This window comes from Mobula hypostoma, chromosome 28, assembly GCF_963921235.1.
Source record: "Mobula hypostoma chromosome 28, sMobHyp1.1, whole genome shotgun sequence".
NCBI classification, from domain to species: Eukaryota; Metazoa; Chordata; class Chondrichthyes; order Myliobatiformes; family Myliobatidae; genus Mobula; species Mobula hypostoma.
In genome coordinates, this window is record NC_086124.1 from 2,499,990 (window position 1) to 2,521,284 (window position 21,295).

A 21,295-nucleotide genomic window follows, 5' to 3' on the forward strand; every position below is an offset into this window, starting at 1 on the left:
AGTAAGAATTTCAGGTTGTATACTGTCTACATTCTCTGATATTAAATTGAACCACTGAACCTTCCTATAATGTGGAAAGATGTTAGTCTATCCTTACTCTACAGCAGGGGTTCCCAACCTTTTTTATTCCATTGACCCCTACCATCAACCGAAGGGTCCTTGGACCCCTTGCTTAATGGTATTGGTCCATGGCATAAAAAAGGTAGGGAACTCCTGCTTCAGAAGAATAAATAGCAATATTGACTGAATAACCAATTAGGATAATCAACATACATTAGTAATGCCTTAAAGACCAGATTTTCTAGAAATGAACTTTAATTGTTAAAAGTTAAAAAATATAGTGTAACACTTGTATGCATAGATTATTCAGAAGAATTAAAAATACTGATTTAGGCTCAAGGGCAAACTGTCTCCAGTATACATGAAATACTGAATAATGCTATGTGTTGTAACAATGCATTGGATAAAAAACTCCACAGGATTCCAGAAGTATAAATCCTGAGCCTCTTCCACCAATCAATGCTTTGGCTGATGCAAGGCCTTGCACTCTCTACTCACTCTCGAAATACTTCTGAGTCATAAAACTACTAAATACTCACAATGAAATGTATCTGAACTGAGCTTTGCTCCAACCTCCTGCCACCTTGCTTATTTTCATACATTTACAAAGTACAATAGGAACACTTCTGTATTTTATGATCTGTTTTTTTTTTCACTTTTTTTTTGGTTGCCGTTTGCCTGATTTTTTTTTGCGCAGGGGTTGAAGTTTCTCTTTGAACCGTTTCTTTGCATTTTCTTTGTTTCGTGGCTGTCTGTGGAGAAGATGAATCTCAGGGTTGTATACTACATACATACTTTGATAATAAATGTACTTTGAATCCCTGAAGGGACCCATTTTCCTACACTGTACAAAGGCGAGTAGGACTGGAAATGAAGTTCATATCATGATTATGTACTAATGATAACATATCTTCATCATACTCTCCATCACATATGAGCAGCTGTACAGATGTTAAGAGGATATCACTACTGCTGTGTTTATCACAGTGTTGAAGCAGATCAATACTGTCATGGAAGTTTTGGCTGTTGAGCACCTCTGAAGTAACACTGGAAGGCTGATCCTCAGCACCAGGCCATTCAGTTTGGAGTATATCATGATTAGAGCAGTCACAGACTTGAGACTGGACGTCAGTGGCAACGTGACTAAACATGGAAGAGTTATCTGCTTTTTGATATGGTTTTGTATTAGCTGTCTGATGGAAGTCATTGTTCAGCAGTTCGTCATTGTCAAAGACTATTCCATCAGGAATCCAGCGACTCTCAGTGTAGTCGAAACATTCAATTTCCTCATCACTCTCACTCGAGCAGTCTACATCATTCGAAGCACTGGTTTCGGTTTCTTCCTGCTTAACAATTCTTTCAAAGGCAGTTTTTTCTTCAAGAATCTCTTCACTTTCGTTGCAGTCAATAACATTTGGCAAACTGCATTCAACTGAATGGTAATCTTCTACCTGGGTAAAATAGATGGTCCTTGTGAAATCCTAATAAAAGAAAACTAAATTAGTAATGATGTATATCTCACATGTATAAACAAAAGATATCTCCTATGAATTTAATATACATTGGGGTGTATAAGGTGTCCAGGGAGGGGTAGCACTTCTAGTGTAGGCGTTTGTTGTATCTGTTCTGGGAAAGCTGGCAATTTGGTCCCCATCGGACACTCAGCTCTCACCTGTGGCTCAAGGCAGCTGTTTGCATGCAACAGCAGCCACACCCCGGTAGACCGCTTCGACAGGCGGGATAAACCGGTGAGACAGGGAGATGCCGGTCCAGGCATGTGGGGTCAGCTCCAGCAGACTGGGTAGATGAGATCCAACGGCTAGGAGGGCTCTGTGGAAAGCAAAGGACATGACAAGGCACGGAAGGTGTCATGGTCAAGGAAGACCCCAGTTTGTGACGCTTGTTCGTACCACTGGACCCGGACTCCCGAGGCCGAGAGTGGAACTGCCCCAGGACAACAGCTTTTCCACTTTAAAAACTCTCCCGCACAGGTTTCCTATCATCGTTGGATAAGATGGACAAGCACCTCACAGTCTTATTGGTCTTGATTTACCATCTACCATTAGTAAATAAGTTTTTCTGGGAACTTGCAGTTAATGAATTAAACAAATACAAACAAAATGCTGGAAGAACTCAGCAAGTAAGGCAGCATCTACAGAAAAGAGAAAACAGTCAATGTTTCAGGCTGAGGCCCTTCCTCAGGACCAGAAAAAAGTGTCGACTGTTCACTCTTTTCCGCAGATGCTGCCTGACCTGCTAAGTTCCTCCAGCATTTTGTTTGCTACTCAATATTGATATTGCAAATTACAGACCAGCCAAAAGACCTGCTCTCCAAATATACTATGTTCCTTACTAAGAAATAATTTAACTGTATGAAATGAAAGAGACCAAGAATGGTAATTATTTTTACAAACCAAGGCTTCTGGTGTCTTCAGTTCTGGTGGAACAGAGATATTTTGCTTCACTTTCACCATGGTTATAGCTATCAAAGTTAAGATTATCAGCAAAGATCCAAACAAAGAGGCCAGTATGGTGAAAAGCACAGCAGTCTGGAATCCTGCATAGAAAAGGTACGGTTAAAATATGTGTAACGTTTCACTCTATTTGTACAGCCGGAGCAGGACAGAAACATTGGCAGTGCCCTGGTGCGGCCTCCTCTACATCAGTGAGACCTGATGTACAGTAGATTAGCGGATGGTTTCACTGAGCACCTTCTCCTCTCTCATAAAAGATGGATGTTTCCTATTTTAATTCTACTTCCTATTCTGACATGTCAGTCCATGGCCTCCTCTACTATCACGATGTGTCCATTCTCAAGTTGGAGGAGTACCACCTCATATTCCGTCTGGTAGCCTCCAACCTGGTGGCATGAATATCGATTTCTCTAACGTCCAGTAATTTCTTTCCCCTTTCCATTTCCCATTCTGGCTCCCCTCCTACCCCTTTCCTTCTCCTCACCTCCTCTGGTGCCCGTCCTCCCATGACCCACTCTCCTCTCCTATCAGATTCCTTCTTCAGTCCTTAACCCCTTCCAGCTTCTCACCATCCCCATCCCCCATCCACCCACCCTCCTCCTCAGCTATCACCTGCCAGCCTGTACCCCTTCTTCCCCCCCACCTTCTTAATCTGGCTTCTTCCCCCTTCCTTTCCAGTCCTGCTGAAGGGTCTCGGCCTGAAATGCTGGTTGTCTATTCCCCTCCAAAGACCCTGCCTGACCTGTGAGTTCCTCCAGCATTTTGTGTTTGTGGTCAAAGGCTATGAATGTTTCTGAATATTTGACATCAGTAACATTCAAATAGACTCAAAGTAAAATGTAATGCTTTAATGTTCAAACTATTAGAAATGAAGAACAAACACAAAGAAGAACAAAAATACAACAATTTAACAATGCAAGTTAGTGAAATCTCACCATATGCCTGACAGACTTCCTTTCCTTTCAAATTTCAAGTCAAGTTTATAGTCATTTAACTATATACACCTATATAATGTATTTAACCACATAACATAAATAGAAATGAGACAATGTTCCTCGGAACCAAGACAATAACACAATAACTTATGAAAGTAAGGATAAAATCTACAGATGAATCTCACATAAATAAAGTGCATAAACTAAATATTGTAAGGTATGGAACAGATTAACCAGCGACACTTCGAATGTGATGCGGCAGGGAGTTCAGAAGCCTCATGGCCTGAGGGAAGAAACTGTTTCCCATCCTGACCGTTCTTGTCTTTATGCATCGGAGTCTCCTGCCTGATGGTAGAAAGTCAAAGAGGATGCAGGATGGATGGGTGGGATCCTCGATAATACTAACGGCCCTGCGTGTGCAGCACTCCTGATAAATGAGGTGATATTAAGGGACTAGGTGAAGTCATCTGTAATGTGAACTCTCAGAAACTTGGTGCACTTCACTCTCTCTGCGGAGGAGTCATGTATTCACAAAGGGGGATGGCTCAGCTGCACCCTCCTGAAGTCCACAATGATTTCCTTCAGCACGTTCAGACTTGGGTTGTTCTTCTCACTCCAATTCACCAGCCGTTCTACTTCCTCTCTATACTCCTTCTCGTCATCGTTGATGAGGCCAACCATTGCTATGTCATCTGCAAATTTCACCCTGTAAATGCCATTCCTAATCCATCTATATAGTTTTCCCAGATACTTCAGCACAAGTGAAATGATGAGATACGCCGCCTGTCCTGGGTTCCGTGATCAGCTCTGCCGCAGGTGCTTGTAAAACATCTCTCAGAGCCGACAGCAATTTTAGGACTTGGCGTTTCTGTGCATATCCCACGGTCAAAACGACAGCTTCTCACTTCATCACCCCCGCCCCCACCAACATATCTCCCCTTCACTTGATTTCACCTTTTCACCTGCAAGCTTCGGGTGTTATGTTCAAGTTGCGTTCTGAGGCTTAATTTGAACAATTGTGTGCAGTTGCCGTTTTGGTCACTTACATGCAGGAAAGGTATAAAAAAAGTCGAAAGTGTACACAGAAATTTACAAGGATGTTGCCAGGTCTGGACGACCAAAATAACAAGGGAAGATTGAATAGATAAAGACTTTATTCCTGAAAATGTAGAAGACTGAGAGGAGATTTAATAGAGATATACAAGATTATGAGAGATCTAGAGAGAGTAAATGCAACCAGGCTTTTTCCACTGAGAAGAGAACATTTGTAGATGCTTTCTCCACTGAGGTTGGATGGCACTTCAACTAGAGGTCATGGATTAAGGTGAAAATGTTTAAGACCATAAGACAACGGAGCAGAAGTCAGCCATTCGGCCCATCGAGTCTGCTCCCCCATTTTATCATGAGCTGATCCATTCTCCCATTTAGTCCCACTCCCCTGCCTTCTCACCATAACCTTTGATGCCCCGGCTACTTAGACACCTATCAATCTCTGCCTTAAATACACCCAATGACTTGGTCTCCACTGCCACCCATGGAAACAAATTCCAAAGATTCACCACCCCCGGCTAAAAAAATTTCTTCGCATCTCTGTTCTGAATGGGCACCCTTCAATCCTTAAGTCATGCCTTCTCGTACCAGACTCCCCCATCATGGGAAACAACTTTGCCACATCCACTCTGTCCATGCCTTTCAACATTCGAAATGTTTCTATGAGGTCTCCCCTCATTCTTCTAAACTCCAAGAGCGGACAAACGTTCCTCATATGTTAACCCTCTCATTCCCGGAATCATTCCCGCGAATCTTCTCTGTACCCTCTCCAACGTCAGCACATCCTTTCTTAAATAAGGAGACCAAATCTGCCCACAGTACTCCAAGTGAGGTCTTCCCAGCACCTTATAGAGCCTCAACATCACATCCCTGCTCCTATACTCTATTCCTCTAGAAATGAATGCCAACATTGCATTCGCCTTCTTCATCTCTCCCCATTTAAATAATAGTCTGCCCATTTAAGTGGAAGATGAAGGGAAACTTCTTCACTCAGAGAATCATTGGTGTGGAACAAGCTGTCAGCACAAGTGGTGCAAGCAAGCTTGATTTCAGCATTCAAGAAAAGTTTGGACTGGTACATGGATGGTAGAGGTACGCAGGGCTATGGTCCTGGTGCAGGTCGATGGGAGTAGGCAGTTTAAATGGCTTGGCATGGACTAGATGGGCTGAAGGGCCTGTTTCTGTGCTGTACTTTTCTATGACTCTATGATAGCAAAAACATACAGGTTAATCTAGTATATTGCTGCAGTATCCAGGTCGTGGGCCACTTGATTATTTCTGGCAACACACATCAAAGTTGCTGGTGAACGCGGCAGGCCAGGCAGCATCTCTAGGAAGAGGTACAGTCGACGTTTCGGGCCGAGACCCTTCGTCAGGACTAACTGAAAGAAGAGCTAGTAAGAGACTTGAAAGTGAAAGTGGGAGGGGGAGATCCAAAATGATAGGAGAAGACAGGAGGGGGAGGGATGGAGCCACGAGCTGGACAGGTGATTGGCAAAAGGGATATGAGAGGATCATGGGACAAGAGTCCTAGGGAGAAGGAAAAGGGGGAGGGGAGGAAAAACCCAGAGGATGGGCAAGGGGTATAGTGAGAGGGACAGAGGGAGAAAAAGGAGGGATCATGTCCCATGATCCTCTCATATCCCTTTTGCCAATCACCTGCCCAGCTCTTGGCTCCATCCCTCCCCCTCCTGTTTTCTCCTATCATTTTGGATCTCCCCCTCCCACTTTCAAATCTCTTACTAGCTCTTCCTTCAGTTAGTCCTGACAAAGGGTCTTGGCCCGAAACGTCGACTGTACCTCTTCCTAGAGATGCTGCCTGGCCTGCTGCGTTCACCAGCAACTTTGATGTGTGTTGCTTGAATTTCCAGCATCTGCAGAATTCCTCGTGTTTGATTATTTTTGGATCATGTTTGTGTATTCTGCAATCATCAATGAATATAGACACTGGCTCTATCAACTGAGGCAAGAAACTTCTCCAAAACTGTACAGCAGACAGATTTTCAGAATTAACTACATTTCCTATTTTAAGATTATACAGCCCTGAGAGAATACACCCAAACAGACAAGGTGGATAAGGGCAGATTTAAAGATTAGTTTTACTTGTCACACTGAACTATCCAGTGAAATGTGTCGTTTGCATCAACAACCAACCCAGTCCAGGGATGTGCTGCGGGCAAGTGTTACCACACTTCAGGCACCAACAAAGCATGCCCACAACTAATTAACCCCAACCCCTATGTCTTTGGAATGTGGGAGGAAACTGGAGCACTAGGGTCATGTGGAGAATGGAGTACATGACCCACACGGTCATACAGAGAATATATAAACTCCTTATGGGCAGTGGCAGGAATCGAACCCCTAATGCTGTCACGGTAAAGAGTCGTGCTAACTGCTATGCTCCCATACTACTCCGGTGTAAATTCTATAGGAACAAGGTCAAAGCAGAGAGATGGCTGATCCTCTATCTCAACATCAAGGTCCACTCGCCACCCAAACACCTTTATATCTTTTTATTTCAGGAAATCTTCTCTCTCTTCCTCTCTCAAATATATGCAGCAGCTTGGTATCCACAGCCCACTGATGGGGAAGTTCCATTGGTTCATCCTGCTCTGAATTACGACGTAACATAGGAGGAGAGCTTGATGGCTCTGGACTTGTGCTCAGTGGAGTCCAGAAGAATGAGGGGAGGGAGCAGGTACAGCTGACATGGAAAAGATATTGCCAATAGTGTGAGAGTTTCGAACTAGTGGGCACAGCTTCTGAATACAAGGCTGTCCATTTGGAACAGCGGTCCCCAACCACCGGGCCGCAAGGCATGCGCTACCGGGCCGCGAGGAAACGATATGAGTCAGCTGCACCTTTCCCCTTTCCCTGTCACGCACTTTTGAACTCCAACATAGGGTTGCCAACTGTCCCGTATTTGCCGTTATTGGGTTAAATTGGTTTGTTCCGTATTTCCCCCGCAGAGGTATAGCGTTCCAATGAAACCTTTCGTGCCGAAATGGCGTGAAGTGAAGAAGCAATTACCACTATGGGAAAAAATTTTGAGCGTTCCCAGACCCAAAAAATAACCTAACAAATCATACCAAGTAACATATAAAACCTAAAATAACACTAACATATAGTAAAAAGCAGGAATGATATGATAAATACACAGATTATATAAGGTAGAAATAATGTATGTACAGTATAGTTGGGAAGATGAAGGCAAAACCAATTTGTGGGGGAAAAAATCGTCACGCACGGCATGCGCATACAGGAGCCCGCACAAGGCTTCATGGTCATGGTAGTCTTTCCTGGGGTAAAGTGTCCCAGGATTTGACTGCTACTTTTGTCCCTTATTTGGGAGTGAGAAAGTTGGCAACCCTAACTGTAAAAGACATGTTGAGGTGAGTTTAACCCTACTTGAACACCACCACCTCCCCCCAAGACCTGTCGGCCGGTCTGCAAGAACATTGTCGATATTAAACTGGTCCGCGGTGCAAAACAGGTTGGGGACCCCTGATTTAGAACAGAGATGAGGAGGATGTTTTAGCCAGAGGGCGGCGAATCTGTGGAATTAATTGCCACAGATGGTTCTAGAGGCCAAGACATTAGGTATATTTAAATCAGAGGTTGAAAGGTTCTTGATTAGTAAGCGCGTCAAAGGTTATGAGAGAAAAAAAAACACAGCCATGATCAAATGGCAGAGAAGACGTAATGGGCTGAATGGCCTAATCAGCTCCAATATCTTATAGTCTGATTTTCCACCTTTTTTGATTATCTTCAAACGCACAGACAGTAACACAGATGTGGGAACACATTGGCTGAAATTTGTAAAAATTAAAATAAAGAGAGCATGAGATATCACATTACCATAAAAAAAATCTACACACAAATTATGCAAACTTACCTTTGACTTTCAGTTCAAAACAGACAGGTTCACAGAAATTGCTCATCTTCTTCGTATTGCTGTATACAGATCGTGCAGACACACAATTGTTGCTGCCTTGCAACTGACTTTTTTCAATTTTTATTATGTTCTCAGTTGAGCTTTGTTGAACTGGATGCTGTTCAAAAATAAAATGTGACTGGGCATCAGTGAAAGTCATGGCACAAGCAAATATAAGGCATGCAAGAGAATTCCTAGAAGCAAGGTTTTCAGCGAACAATTCTATAAACAGACACATAGACCTCGATCCTATTTATGAGACAATACAGGCAAAATTCCAGACCACAATGCACAGAGTTCGCCACACAACCAATCAACGATGAGATCCCCTCCCTATATCACAGTCGAGTTTTTGTAATGATCACCAATCAGCTGATTGATAAGTATATAAAGGCCAAGTACTCGGAGAACACATCACAAATTAACAGTGCACCGATAATGACTCCTTGTATGATGATGAAACGTTTGCAAATGGATTGCCATGATCGCAGGACAACTCAACCCAACAAAAGTGTGAATATAAATACAGCAGATTTTAAACTCAATAAAATTTGGATTCAAGGCACATGATATTAATGTTAACCAGGTCACCAGTAAGTTAAAGACTCTGTAATAAATTCTCACAATTAACAGATTATATTTTGACAAAGAAAGCTTGATGCCTATTGATTTCCTTCAGGTGACAAGCTTGGTCCTCTAACAGATACGAAACTGACTGGCTTGTCTGATTATCAGGAAATTAACTGAACTACCCTGTGGATTTCCAAATGTCATATTCAGAACTGCATTTGCAGGTATTGTTGGCTGTTGTACTGTGAATAAAGCCACCAGAGAGACACTGAAGCTAGTGGATATCGAAGTGAATATAGCAGCAGGCATCACATTGAGACACTCTTGGAGGGAAGCCTCCCGACCCAATAGTACATGACATTTTATATGCTAAAGATCAAAGGTAACAGCAGAACAGTTCTATAGTTACAATGTATCTATAATGCTTCCTTTGAATTACATATAGTTTTCATGCACCTTCTTCTTTGCACCCACACCCCAGACACACAAAATGAACGTTAATCAGCATTGTCTGGTTTGCAATCAACTCCAGTCCACAGCTCCAGGTAAAAAAGTGAAGATTGGTTGCTGGTGAAATTAAGATTTATTATATACCCTAACTCCAGAATACACCCTAACAGAGGCCAAAGCTCCACTTGTTCCTCAATATGCATTAAAGCAGAGAAAAAAAAGTCAAAGTGCTCAATAGTTACAATATGTCGGTGTAGGTCAATAAATCCTGCGGGACTTTACATAATAGGTACCGTACTTGCTGAACTAGTTACACTCCCTACAAAGTGTTTCTCACCTAATCACAATGGCATATCCACCTGTAACCTTCCTTCCTCCCTCAGTTACCCCACAATCCCATAAATGTATTCATGCTGCACATCCCAACATCAAATGCCACATTCCAACCATTCTCTGGGGAAGAAATAGAGGACAAAAATATAAAAATTGCCTTGTAGAAATATCAATTAACAGTGCTTGGTGGTTAAAGATGAAATCAATCATCAGTTAAGCTGCAGAATTTGAATAAAATCAGTAAACTACATGTCAAATCAACCAAATCTGTAATAGGAGTTTTTTTTAATACTGTAAGCATGTTTTAAATTGCAACAAAGAACAGGATGGCATGAAGATTCAAGATTGTTTAAAGATTCAAGTGCAAAGGAGAACAAATTAATTGTTACTTGGGATCTGATACAGCATAAAAAAAAGAAACACAATAAATTTAAACACATAAGATAGCTTACAGGTCGTGTATCTCATATATACACAGATAGATTGTATGTCCATAAAGTGACACTAGGTACAGGAGTGTCTGCACATAAGGTGACTGACAGGAAATGATAAAGTAGTGGTGGTTAGGGGTTAGTGGGTGGAGGTGTTGATCAGCCGTACTGCTTGGGGAAAGTAACTGTAAGCTCTTCTGGATCTGCTTTAATGTAAAAGCTACAATTCTAAAAATTAAATGGCAGACCTGGACGGGCCTTGGAGTATGGACGGGTGCTGGGGTATTGGGCAGGGCGGGACGGTGCTACCATAAAGGGTGGGGGCATTGGGGTACAGTGGGGGAGCTTGGATACAGAGGGGGGGCTGGGATATGGAGGGGACTGGGATACTAAGGGGCAGAAAGCGCTGGTGGGAGTTGTGTACAGGCCACCTAACAGTAGTAGAGAGGTTGGGGATGGTATTAAACAGGAAATTAGAAATGTGTGCAGTAAAGAAACAGCAGTTATAATGGGTGACTTCAATCTACATGTAGACTGGGTGAACCAAATTGGTAAGGGTGCTGAGGAAGAGGATTTCTTGGAATGTATGCGGGATGGTTTTTTGAACCAACATGTCGAGGAACCAACTAGAGAGCAGGCTATTCTGGACTGGGTTTTGAGCAATGAGGAAGGGTTAATTAGCAATCTTGTCGTGAGAGGCCCCTTGGGTAAGAGTGACCATAATATGGTGGAATTCTTCATTAAGATGGAGAGTGACATAGTTAATTCAGAAACAAAGGTTCTGAACTTAAAGAAGGGTAACTTTGAAGGTATGAGACGTGAATTAACTAAGATAGACTGGCAAATGACACTTAAAGGGTTGACGGTGGATATGCAATGGCAAGCATTTAAAGATCGCATGGATGAACTACAACAATTGTTCATCCCAGTTTGGCAAAAGAATAAATCAAGGAAGGTAGTGCACCCGTGGCTGACAAGGGAAATTAGGGATAGTATCAATTCCAAAGAAGAAGCATACAAATTAGCCAGAAAAAGTGACTCACTTGAGGACTGGGAGAAATTCAGAGTTCAGCAGAGGAGGACAAAGGGCTTAATTAGGAAGGGGAAAAAAGATTATGAGAGAAAACTGGCAGGGAACATAAAAACTGACTGTAAAAGCTTTTATAGATATGTGAAAAGAAAAAGATTGATTAAGACAAATGTAGGTCCCCTACAGACAGAAACAGGTGAATTGATTATGGGGAACAAGAACATGGCAGACCAATTGAATAATTACTTTGGTTCTGTCTTCACTAAGGAGGACATAAATAATCTTCCGGAAATAGTAGGGGACAGAGGGTCCAGTGAGATGGAGGAACTGAGGGAAATACATGTTAGTAGGGAAATGGTGTTAGGTAAATTGAAGGGATTAAAGGCAGATAAATCCCCAGGGCCACATGGTGTGCATCCCAGAGTGCTTAAGGAAGTAGCCCAAGAAATAGTGGATGCATTAGTGATAATTTTTCAAAACTCTTTAGATTCTGGACTAGTTCCTGAGGATTGGAGGGTGGCTAATGTAACCCCACTTTTTAAAAAAGGAGGGAGAGAGAAACCAGGGAATTATAGACCAGTTAGCCTAACATCGGTGGTGGGGACACATTTGGAAAGCGGTGAAATCATCGGACAAAGTCAGCATGGATTTGTGAAAGGAAAATCATGCCTGTCGAATCTCAGAATTTTTTGAGGATGTAACTAGTAGAGTGGATAGGGGAGAACCAGTGGATATGGTATATTTGGATTTTCAAAAGGCTTTTGACAAGGTCCCACACAGGAGATTAGTGTGCAAACTTAAAGCACATGGTATTGGGGGTGAGGTATTGATGTGGATAGAGAATTGGTTGGCAGACAGGAAGCAAAGAGTGGGAATAAACGGGACCTTTCAGAATGGCAGGCAGTGACTAGTGGGGTACCACAAGGCTCAGTGCTGGGACCCCAGTTGTTTACAATATATATTAATGACTTGGATGAGGGAATTAAATGCAGCATCTCCAAGTTTGCGGATGACACAAAGCTGGGTGGCAGTGTTAGCTGTGAGGAGGATGCTAAGAGGATGCAGGGTGACTTGGATAGGTTAGGTGAGTGGGCAAATTCATGGCAGATGCAATTCAATGTGGATAAATGTGAAGTTATCCACTTTGGTGGCAAAAACAGGAAAACAGATTATTATCTGAATGGTGGCCGATTAGGAAAAGGGGAGGTGCAACGAGACCTGGGTGTCATTATACACCAGTCATTGAAAGTGGGCATGCAGGTACAGCAGGCGGTGAAAAAGGCGAATGGTATGCTGGCATTTATAGCAAGAGGATTCGAGTACAGGAGCAGGGAGGTACTACTGCAGTTGTACAAGGCCTTGGTGAGACCACACCTGGAGTATTGTGTGCAGTTTTGGTCCCCTAATCTGAGGAAAGACATCCTTGCCATAGAGGGAGTACAAAGAAGGTTCACCAGGTTGAGTCCTGGGATGGCAGGACTTTCATATGATGAAAGACTGGATGAACTAGGCTTATACTTGTTGGAATTTAGAAGATTGAGGGGGGATCTGATTGAAACATATAAAATCCTAAAGGGATTGGACAGGCTAGATGCAGGAAGATTGTTCCAGATGTTGGGGAAGTCCAGGATGAGGGGTCACAGTTTGAGGATAAAGGGGAAGCCTTTTAGGACCGAGATTAGGAAAAACTTCTTCACACAGAGAGTGGTGAATCTGTGGAATTCTCTGCCACAGGAAACAGTTGAGGCCAGTTCATTGGCTATATTTAAGAGGGAGTTAGATATGGCCCTTGTGGCTAAAGGGATCAGGGAGTATGGAGGGAAGGCTGGTGCAGGGTTCTGAGTTGGATGATCAGCCATGATCATACTGAATGGTGGTGCAGGCTTGAAGGGCCGAATGGCCTACTCCTGCACCTATTTTCTATGTTTCTATACTGAGGGGGAACTCGGGTACGGAAGGGGTACCGGGGTAAGAAGAGGGTACTGGGGTATGGTACGGAGGAGGGACTGGAGTATGGAAGGGGCACTACAGTATGGAGGGGATACTGTGGTATGGGGGTGGTACTGGGGTAAGGAGGGGATACAGAGGGGGTGCTAGGGTACGGAGGGGGGATGGGTACAGAGGGGATAATGGGATACTGGTATACAGGGGGTGGTGCCATGGGTACAGAGGGAGCTGCTGAGCTGTGGAAGGGGACTGGGGGACAGAAGGGGTACTAGGGTATGTGGGGGATGGGTACAGAGTGGGAATGGGGGTGGTGCCATGGGTATAGGGGCGGGTTCTAGGATGTGGAGGGGGTGTACAGGATTGTCATAAAGGCGTATGACAAGCTTGCCTTCATTGATTAGGGCATCAAATATAAAGAGAGGCAAATCATGCTGCAATTGTATGATCAATTGGTAAGGCAACATGTAGAGTATCTTAGTAACACACACAAAATGCTGGTGGAACGCAGCAGGCCAGGCAGCGTCTAAAGGAAGAAGTACAGTCAACGTTTTGGGCCAAGACCCTTGGTCAGGACTAACTGAAAGAAGAGATAGTAAGAGATTTACTAACTGAAAGAATCTACCTGAAAGTTGCCTCACAGGTAGATAGGGTAGTTAAGAAAGCTTATGGGGTGTTAGCTTTCATAAGTCGAGGGATAGAGTTTAAGAGACGCAAGATAATGATGTAGCTCTATAAAACTCTGGTTAGGCCACACTTGGAGTACTGTGTCCAGTTCTGGTCGCCTCACTATAGGAAGGATGTGGAAGCATTGTAAAGGGTACAGAGGAGATTTACCAGGATGCTGCCTGGTTTAGAGAGTATGCATTATGATCAGAGATTAAGGGAGCTAGGGCTTTACTCTCTGGAGAGAAGGAGGATGAGAGGAGACATGATAGAGGTATACAAGATATTAAGAGGAATAGATAGAGTGGACAGCCAGCGCCTCTTCCCCAGGTCACCACTGCTCAATACAGGAGGACACGGCTTTAAGGTAAGGGGTGGGAAGTTCAAGGGAGATATTAGAGGAAGGTTTTTTACTCAGAGAGTGGTTGGTGCATGGAATGCACTGCCTGAGTCAGTGGTGGAGGCAGATACACTAGTGAAATTTAAGAGACTGCTAGACAGGTATATGGAGGAATTTAAGGTGGGGGGTTATATGGGAGGTAGGGTTTAAGGGTCAGCACAACATTGTGGGCCGAAGGGCCTGTACTGTGCTGTATTATTCTATGTTCTATGAAACGTCGACTGTACTTCTTCCTTTAGATGCTGCCTGGCCTGCTGCATTCCACCAGCATTTTGTATGTGTTGCTTGAATTTCCAGCATCTGCAGATTTCCTCGTGTTTGCCTGTGGAGTATCCCGTCTGAGTAGACAACAGGAACATGGATTTCTCAAACTTCTGGTATTTTCTAACCCTCCCTCCTGTCTCCCCTCTTACCTCTTCCTTTCTCCTCACCTATCCATCTCCTTCCTCTGGTGCTGCTCCTCTTCTCCTATCATATTCCTTCTTCAGCCCTTTCCCTCTTCCATCTATCACCTTCCAGCATCTCACTTCACTGTAAAGCGTTGTGCTAACCACTATGCTATCGTGCCCCAGCTGATACAACCATGCACCACCTGCTCCCATGGCTTTACCTGACCCTGATCGCCCGATCGGGTGGGGGGGAGGGGGTGCTAAACAGGTGTTAAACCTTGCCCAAAGGCGCCCTGTCAGCTAGTGGAGGGAGGGAGAACCTTACACCTCCTTTTGTGGAGACGTACATGAACCCCGCCACCCACATTTAGAGCACTGTGTGCAGTTCTGATCCCCACACTATAGGAAAGATATGACGGTTTGAGAAAGCACTGAATAAGTCAGTTCACTCGGATCTCATTAGGATTGGAGCATATTAGCTATGGGGAAAAGTCGAACAAACCTGGCTCAATTTCTTGGGAAAAGCAGAGGGCGAGGGGAACCTGACAGCAGTAAGTGGAGAGGCACAGGTCGTGCACAGTAAGAAGGGACTGTTAGATTAGCATCATAGTCAGTGGTAACATGATGAGCTGAAGCCCCTGCTCCTGTGTTGCACTGCTCTTTGTTCTCTGCTCTGAGAATTAGGCTTTTCCAGGATTAGTTGAAGAAATAACAACGACATATGTCGTGAAATTTGTTGTTTTGCGGTAGCATTTCAGTGCGACAAATAAAAATATTATAAATTTGGTCAGTAAGACCAAAGAACTGATTGTGGACTTCAGAAAGGATAAGATGAGGGAACACAAACCAATCCTCATGGAGGGATCAGAAGTGGAAAGGATGAGCAATTCCAAGTTCCTGGTGCTAATATCTCTGAGGATCTATCCCGGACCCAACAGAACAACGCAGCTACAAAGAAGGCACGACAGCGGCGATATTTCATTAGGGCTTTGAGGAGAATTCATGTGTCATCAGAGACACTCGTAACTTTCTACTGATGTACCGCGGAGAGCATTCTTATTGGGCTCACCACTGTCTCCTCTGGGCGTGGGGAGGGGCTACTGCACAGCATCGAAGTAAGCTGCAGAGAATTGAAAACTTAGTCAGCCCAACCCTGGGCACTAGCCTCTGCAGTATCCAGGACATCGTCAAGGAGCGATGCCTCAAAAAGGCAGCATCCATCATTAAGGACCTCCATCACCCAAGTCACACCTTGTTCTCATTGCTTCCACCAGGAAAGAGGTACAGGAGCCTGAAAGCACACCTCAATAATTCAGGAACAGCTTCTTCCCTTCTGCCATCTGATTTCTGAATGGACATTGAACCCATGAACACTACCTCACTACTTTTTTTTTATTTTTGTTTCTGCACTACTTATTTAACTATTAGGTATTGTATTGTACTGCTACCACAAAGACAACAAATTTCGTGACATATACCAGTGATATTAAATCTGGTTCTGAAATATATATTAGTTAAATTAAATAAGTAGAGCAGAAGAGAGCAAAAATAGTGAGCAAATCACAAACAAGAGAGATCGTGCAAATCACAAGTAAGAGAGATTCTGCAGATGCTGGAGGAACTGAGCAGCAGGCCAGGCAGCGTCTATGGAAAAAAAAGTAGTCGACATCTCAGGCCGAGTCCCTTCAGCAGGACTGCCGAAGGGTCTCCGCCCAAAATATCGACTGTTTATTCATTACCATTGGTGCTGCCTGACCTGCTGAGTTCCTCCAGCATTGTGTGTGTGTGTTCATGGCCTTATTGCCTGTTCAGAAATCTGACAGTGGAGGTAAAGCTGCCAGAAGACAACATGGCAGCAGATACAACTGTGGCATTTTTGAGGCATATGGCACTTAGCCAGGAAAGGAACGCAGAGAACTGGGATTAGCGCATACGAATGGGACCAAGCGCCTCGGTGCAGTAAAACTCCTTGAATACATACTCTGACACCTTCATCTGTATTCCAAAATTTCACTTCATAGCTCAAGTTATCAATCAGACACGCTTTCAACACCTCTTCTTTGCACGCTGTCAAATTAATTCGAAGATGCACCAGTACAGATTCTTCTTTCACAACTACCTTCAGTTGAGGTGCGCCGAGTTCCACTTCAAAAGAAATAGAAATTATCGATTATTATTGACATATTTTTAATACGTGGCAGTTAACAAGAATATCACTATTTCTGGTTTTTCGACTAAGACAAACTATTAAATTAAATTGAGCCCTTTGGATGTAATAACTGAATAAACTTGAGATTAAGCAGAGTGAGAAGGCAATACTGTCATTTTGAATTCCCTGCCACTGGACCCAAACCCCAATCTGCCAAGGACCATGTAGTAGCTGCTCGTGCATCAGCCTCCCCACTTTAAACAAAGTCACACACAGGCGTTCTCCGTTAAGGGAGTAGTCCCTTAGGAGAACATCACATTCGTCTGAGGTAATCACATGTACTTTCTTGGTGGTATTACTGGAGGGCAGTCCACAGAATAAGGGCATTCTACACACCCCCCCACCCATTTATTTTCTATGTGGATTGACCAGAAATTTTGAAATATAGTCAGGGCATCCAACATCCAACTTCAAAATAAAAGTTCATTTTCCATTTACTTTCTGCCTCAGAATAGAGAAATGAGTGATTGGAATTATTGAGAATACTCATCACTAGTCAATAAATCATCTCACTTCCTATAATCCTCGGCCTCACTCCTTGAAACAAATTTGGAATGTCAAAGGCTCAATTTTTAGTCAGGGCATGAAGGGATATGGAGAGACAGCAGGAGACTGGGGCTGAGAGGGAAATGGATCAGCCATGACGAAATGGCAGAGCAGACTCCATGGGGCAAATGGCCCAATCTTGCTTCTATTTCTTATGGTCTTCATATCAAATAATATATACCACATACAACCTGAAATTCTTATTCTTCACAGACATCCACAAAACAGAGAGAAAGAAACCCCAACGAATGTATGACAGAAAACATTAGAACCTCAAAGGCCCCCACCCCACTTGCAGATATTAAACAGGAACCCTGGACTTCTCGACAAATATGGAATTATGGCTCTGATATGATGTTGTGCATTAAAAAGAGATTTTTAATTCAGAAAACAATGTTCCACCCTAACACTTGATTAGGAATAGTTTTCACAATTAGAATAAATGTTTGATGTTGTAAATGTATCAGAATCTCTCTGGTGTCCAAACTAACTCTTAACAGCAATAGCTCTATTTATTTTCAATGCCTTATGACATCACTATAGTTATTATCCAATTATTGCTCATGAGTATGCTTTGCAAATATGACTACTATATTTTAAGATTCTTTCATACAGCCGAACAGTCACTGTGTCTATTCTAACATCCAGGAACAAAGATCGGACATGTTCTTTTACTAGCTGAAAACAAGCCAAAACTGCTGAGACTAAGCACAGGGGTGATGCGCTATCCACAATAACGAATGTCCAAAGTTTAAAAGAGTATGTTCAATCGTTCAGTAAGAAACCAGCAAAGACAAACAATCTTGTAGCGATATAAAATCTAATGACACTAAAACTAAGAATAGAACAAAATAAGCGGTCTAATAACAATAGAACAACAACCTAGCGGTAGTGTTAGCGATCAACAAGAAAATATCAGCCCGTGACCCACTCCCTGGCTCTATCTAGACTAAACTGAGACAAAGGGTTAATGTGTAACTATACTAATTCCCTTCTACACCCCAACCCAAGTGACCAATTACCCATAGTAAACGCGCAACACAAAATACAATGCAGACAAAGAATAGTTACGTGGCTCCTACAACTACGTTCTTAGCTCTTGGGGATAGGATAAGTAAAATTTTCTTCAAGATTCAAGATTATTTAATGTAATTTCCGATACACAAGTGTACAGGAGCACAAAATAATTGTTATTCCGGGTCCGATTTAGCACAAAAAAAACAGTAAAATAAAGAATACAATAATAAATAAAAGCACAATAAATACACAAAATAGCTTATAAACATAGATTGAGTGCACGCCCATAAAGTGACGCTCGACACAGGAGTGTCAGTACATAAGGTGACTCTGACAGGCACAGTAGTGGTGGTTGGGGCTGTGGAGGAGTGGGTAGCAGGTGGAGGTGTTGACCATTCTTGCTGCTTGGGGAAAGTAACTGTTTTTGAGACTGGTGGTCCTGGCATTGATGCTATGTAGCCTCCTCCCTGACAGGAACTGGTGGTGCGGAGGGGTGGGTTAGTGGCTGGACCACACTGCACCAGAGACTCAGCAGAACTTTATTCTGGCTGTTCAGTGCTTTGAAACATTCCGAGATCATGAAAAGTAGTGTAGAAATTCCTCTTTCTTTATTGGAAATTATATACGAATAATTCATCCTACTTGTAAAGCTTGGCTCAATAACTAGTTATCCCGTTTCCATAGTCTGTAGCCCCCACTCTCTCTTAACAGAAAGTCACAAGTACACATCTGGAATAGATAATTCTATAAAGGAATGTTAACGGCTATTCCAATTTAGAAGAAAGATCCCAATGCATTTCTATCCTGGATGTATTGTGCTGGCAATCACCACTGTCAATTCTGCCCCCCCCACCAAAACTCCAACACCCAGAGGAATCTGTCTCTTCACAATAATAGTCCTGAATTCTAATTCTGCCTCAAGATACATTAACTGGGATATGACCCACTGATTAAGCTATAGCACAGTACAGGCCCTTCAGCCCAAAATGTTATACCAACCTTCAAACCTACTCCAAAATTAATCTAACACTTCCCTCCTACACAGCCCTGCATTCCTGTATCATCTGTGTGCCTACCTAAGAGTCTCTTAAATGCCCCGAATGTATCTGCCTCTACCACCACCCCTGGCAAGGCGTTCCAAGCACTCACCGCTCTCTATGAACTGGACCAGCATCAAGATGCTTGCACTTTTGATCTGGAACCAATTCAGAATTACCAGGACAGCAGTGGTGTAGTGGTTAGCACAACACTTTACAGTACTGGTGACCCAGGTTCTTGCCAGTGAGGAGTTTGTATGTTCTCCCCGTGACCTTGTGGATTTCCTCCGGGTGCTCTGGTTTCCTCCCACAGCGTAAAGACGTACCAGTTGGTAGGTTAATTGGTTATTGTAAATTGGCTAGGGTTAAATTGCGGGTCGCTCTAAGGGCTGGAAGAGCTTATTCCGTGTTATATCTCAATAAACAAAAGTTAAATCAATGGAACAGAAAAACAGCATCAGTAATAGTAAAAGTAAAGACAGTGAACAAGGAATTTCATGTGGCTCTGTACCTTCAAGCATGTCCCTATTGCTAAACTACCATCTGAAATGGCCTAACGAACCATGGCTGACAAGAGAAGTCAAAGCCAAAGTTAAAGCAAACGGAAGGGCATACAAGGAAGCAAAAATTAGTGGGAAGACAGAGGATTGGGAAGTTTTTAAAAGCTTACAAAGGGAAACTAATAAGGTCATTAAGAGGGAAAAGATGAACTATGAAAGGAAGCTAGCAAATAATATCAAAGAGGACACTAAAAGCTTTTTCAAGTATATAAACAGTAAAAGACAGGTGAGAGTAGATATAGGACCAATAGAAAATGGTGCTGGAGAAATTATAATGCGAGATAAGGAGATGGCAGAGGAACTGAATGAGTATTTTGCATCAGTCTTCACTGAAGAAGACATCAGCAGTATACTGGACACTCAAGGGTAGCAGGGAAGAGAAGTGTGCGCAGTCACAACTATGACAGAGAAAGTACTCAGGAAGCTGAATAGTCTAAGAGTAGATGAATCTCCCGGACCAGATGGAATGCACCCTCATGTTCTGAAGGAAGTAGCTGTGGAGATTGCGGAGGCATTAGCGATGATCTTTCAAAAGTCAATAGATTCTGGCATGGTTCCGGAGGACTGGAAGATTACAAATGTCACTCCGCTGTTTAAGAAGGGGACAAGGAAGCAAAAAGTAAATTATAGACCTGTTAGCTTGACATCGATGGTTGGGAAGTTGTTGGAGTCGATTGTCAAGGATGAGGTTACAGAGTACCTGGAGGCATATGATAAGATAGGCAGAACTCAGCATGGATTCCTTAAAGGAAAATGCTGCCTGACAAACCTAATACAATTTTTTGAGGAAATTACCAGTAGGCTAGACAAGGGAGATGCAGTGGATGTTGCATATTTGGATTTTCAGAAGGCCTTTGACAAGGTGCCACACATGAGGCTGCTTAACAAGATAAGAGCCCATGGAATCACGGGAAAGTTACATACGTGGATAGGGCGTTGGCTAATTGGCAGGAAACAGAGAGTGGGAATAAAGGGATCCAATTCTGGTTGGCTGCCAGTTACCAGTGGTGTTCCACAGGGGTCCGTGTTGGGGCCGCTTCTTTTTACGTTGTACATCAATAATTTGGATTATGGAATAGATGGCTTTGTGGCTACGTTTGCTGATGATACGAAGATAGGTGGAGGGGCCGGTAGCGCTGAGGAAACAGAGAGTCTGCAGAGAGACTTGGATAGATTGGACGAATGGGCAGAGAAGTGGCAAATGAAATACAATGTTGGAAAGTGTATGGTTATGTACTTTGGCAGAAGAAATAAACGGGC

General features: G+C 43.1%; 1 protein-coding gene across 1 annotated transcript in view; it reads right to left on the reverse strand.

The window, feature by feature from the left end:
- Positions 1–303: 303 nt before the first annotated feature.
- LOC134339138 (interferon lambda receptor 1-like) overlaps positions 304–21,295 on the reverse strand; it is a 31,038-nt gene continuing 10,046 nt past the window's right edge. The window contains exons 4-7 of the mRNA XM_063035490.1: positions 16,648–16,811; positions 8,415–8,571; positions 2,475–2,617; positions 304–1,541 (exon numbers count right to left, since the gene is read on the reverse strand). Coding sequence (XP_062891560.1) covers positions 900–1,541; positions 2,475–2,617; positions 8,415–8,571; positions 16,648–16,811 — 1,106 coding nt within the window. The 3' untranslated portion in view covers positions 304–899. The remainder of the gene's footprint in view (positions 1,542–2,474; positions 2,618–8,414; positions 8,572–16,647; positions 16,812–21,295) is intronic.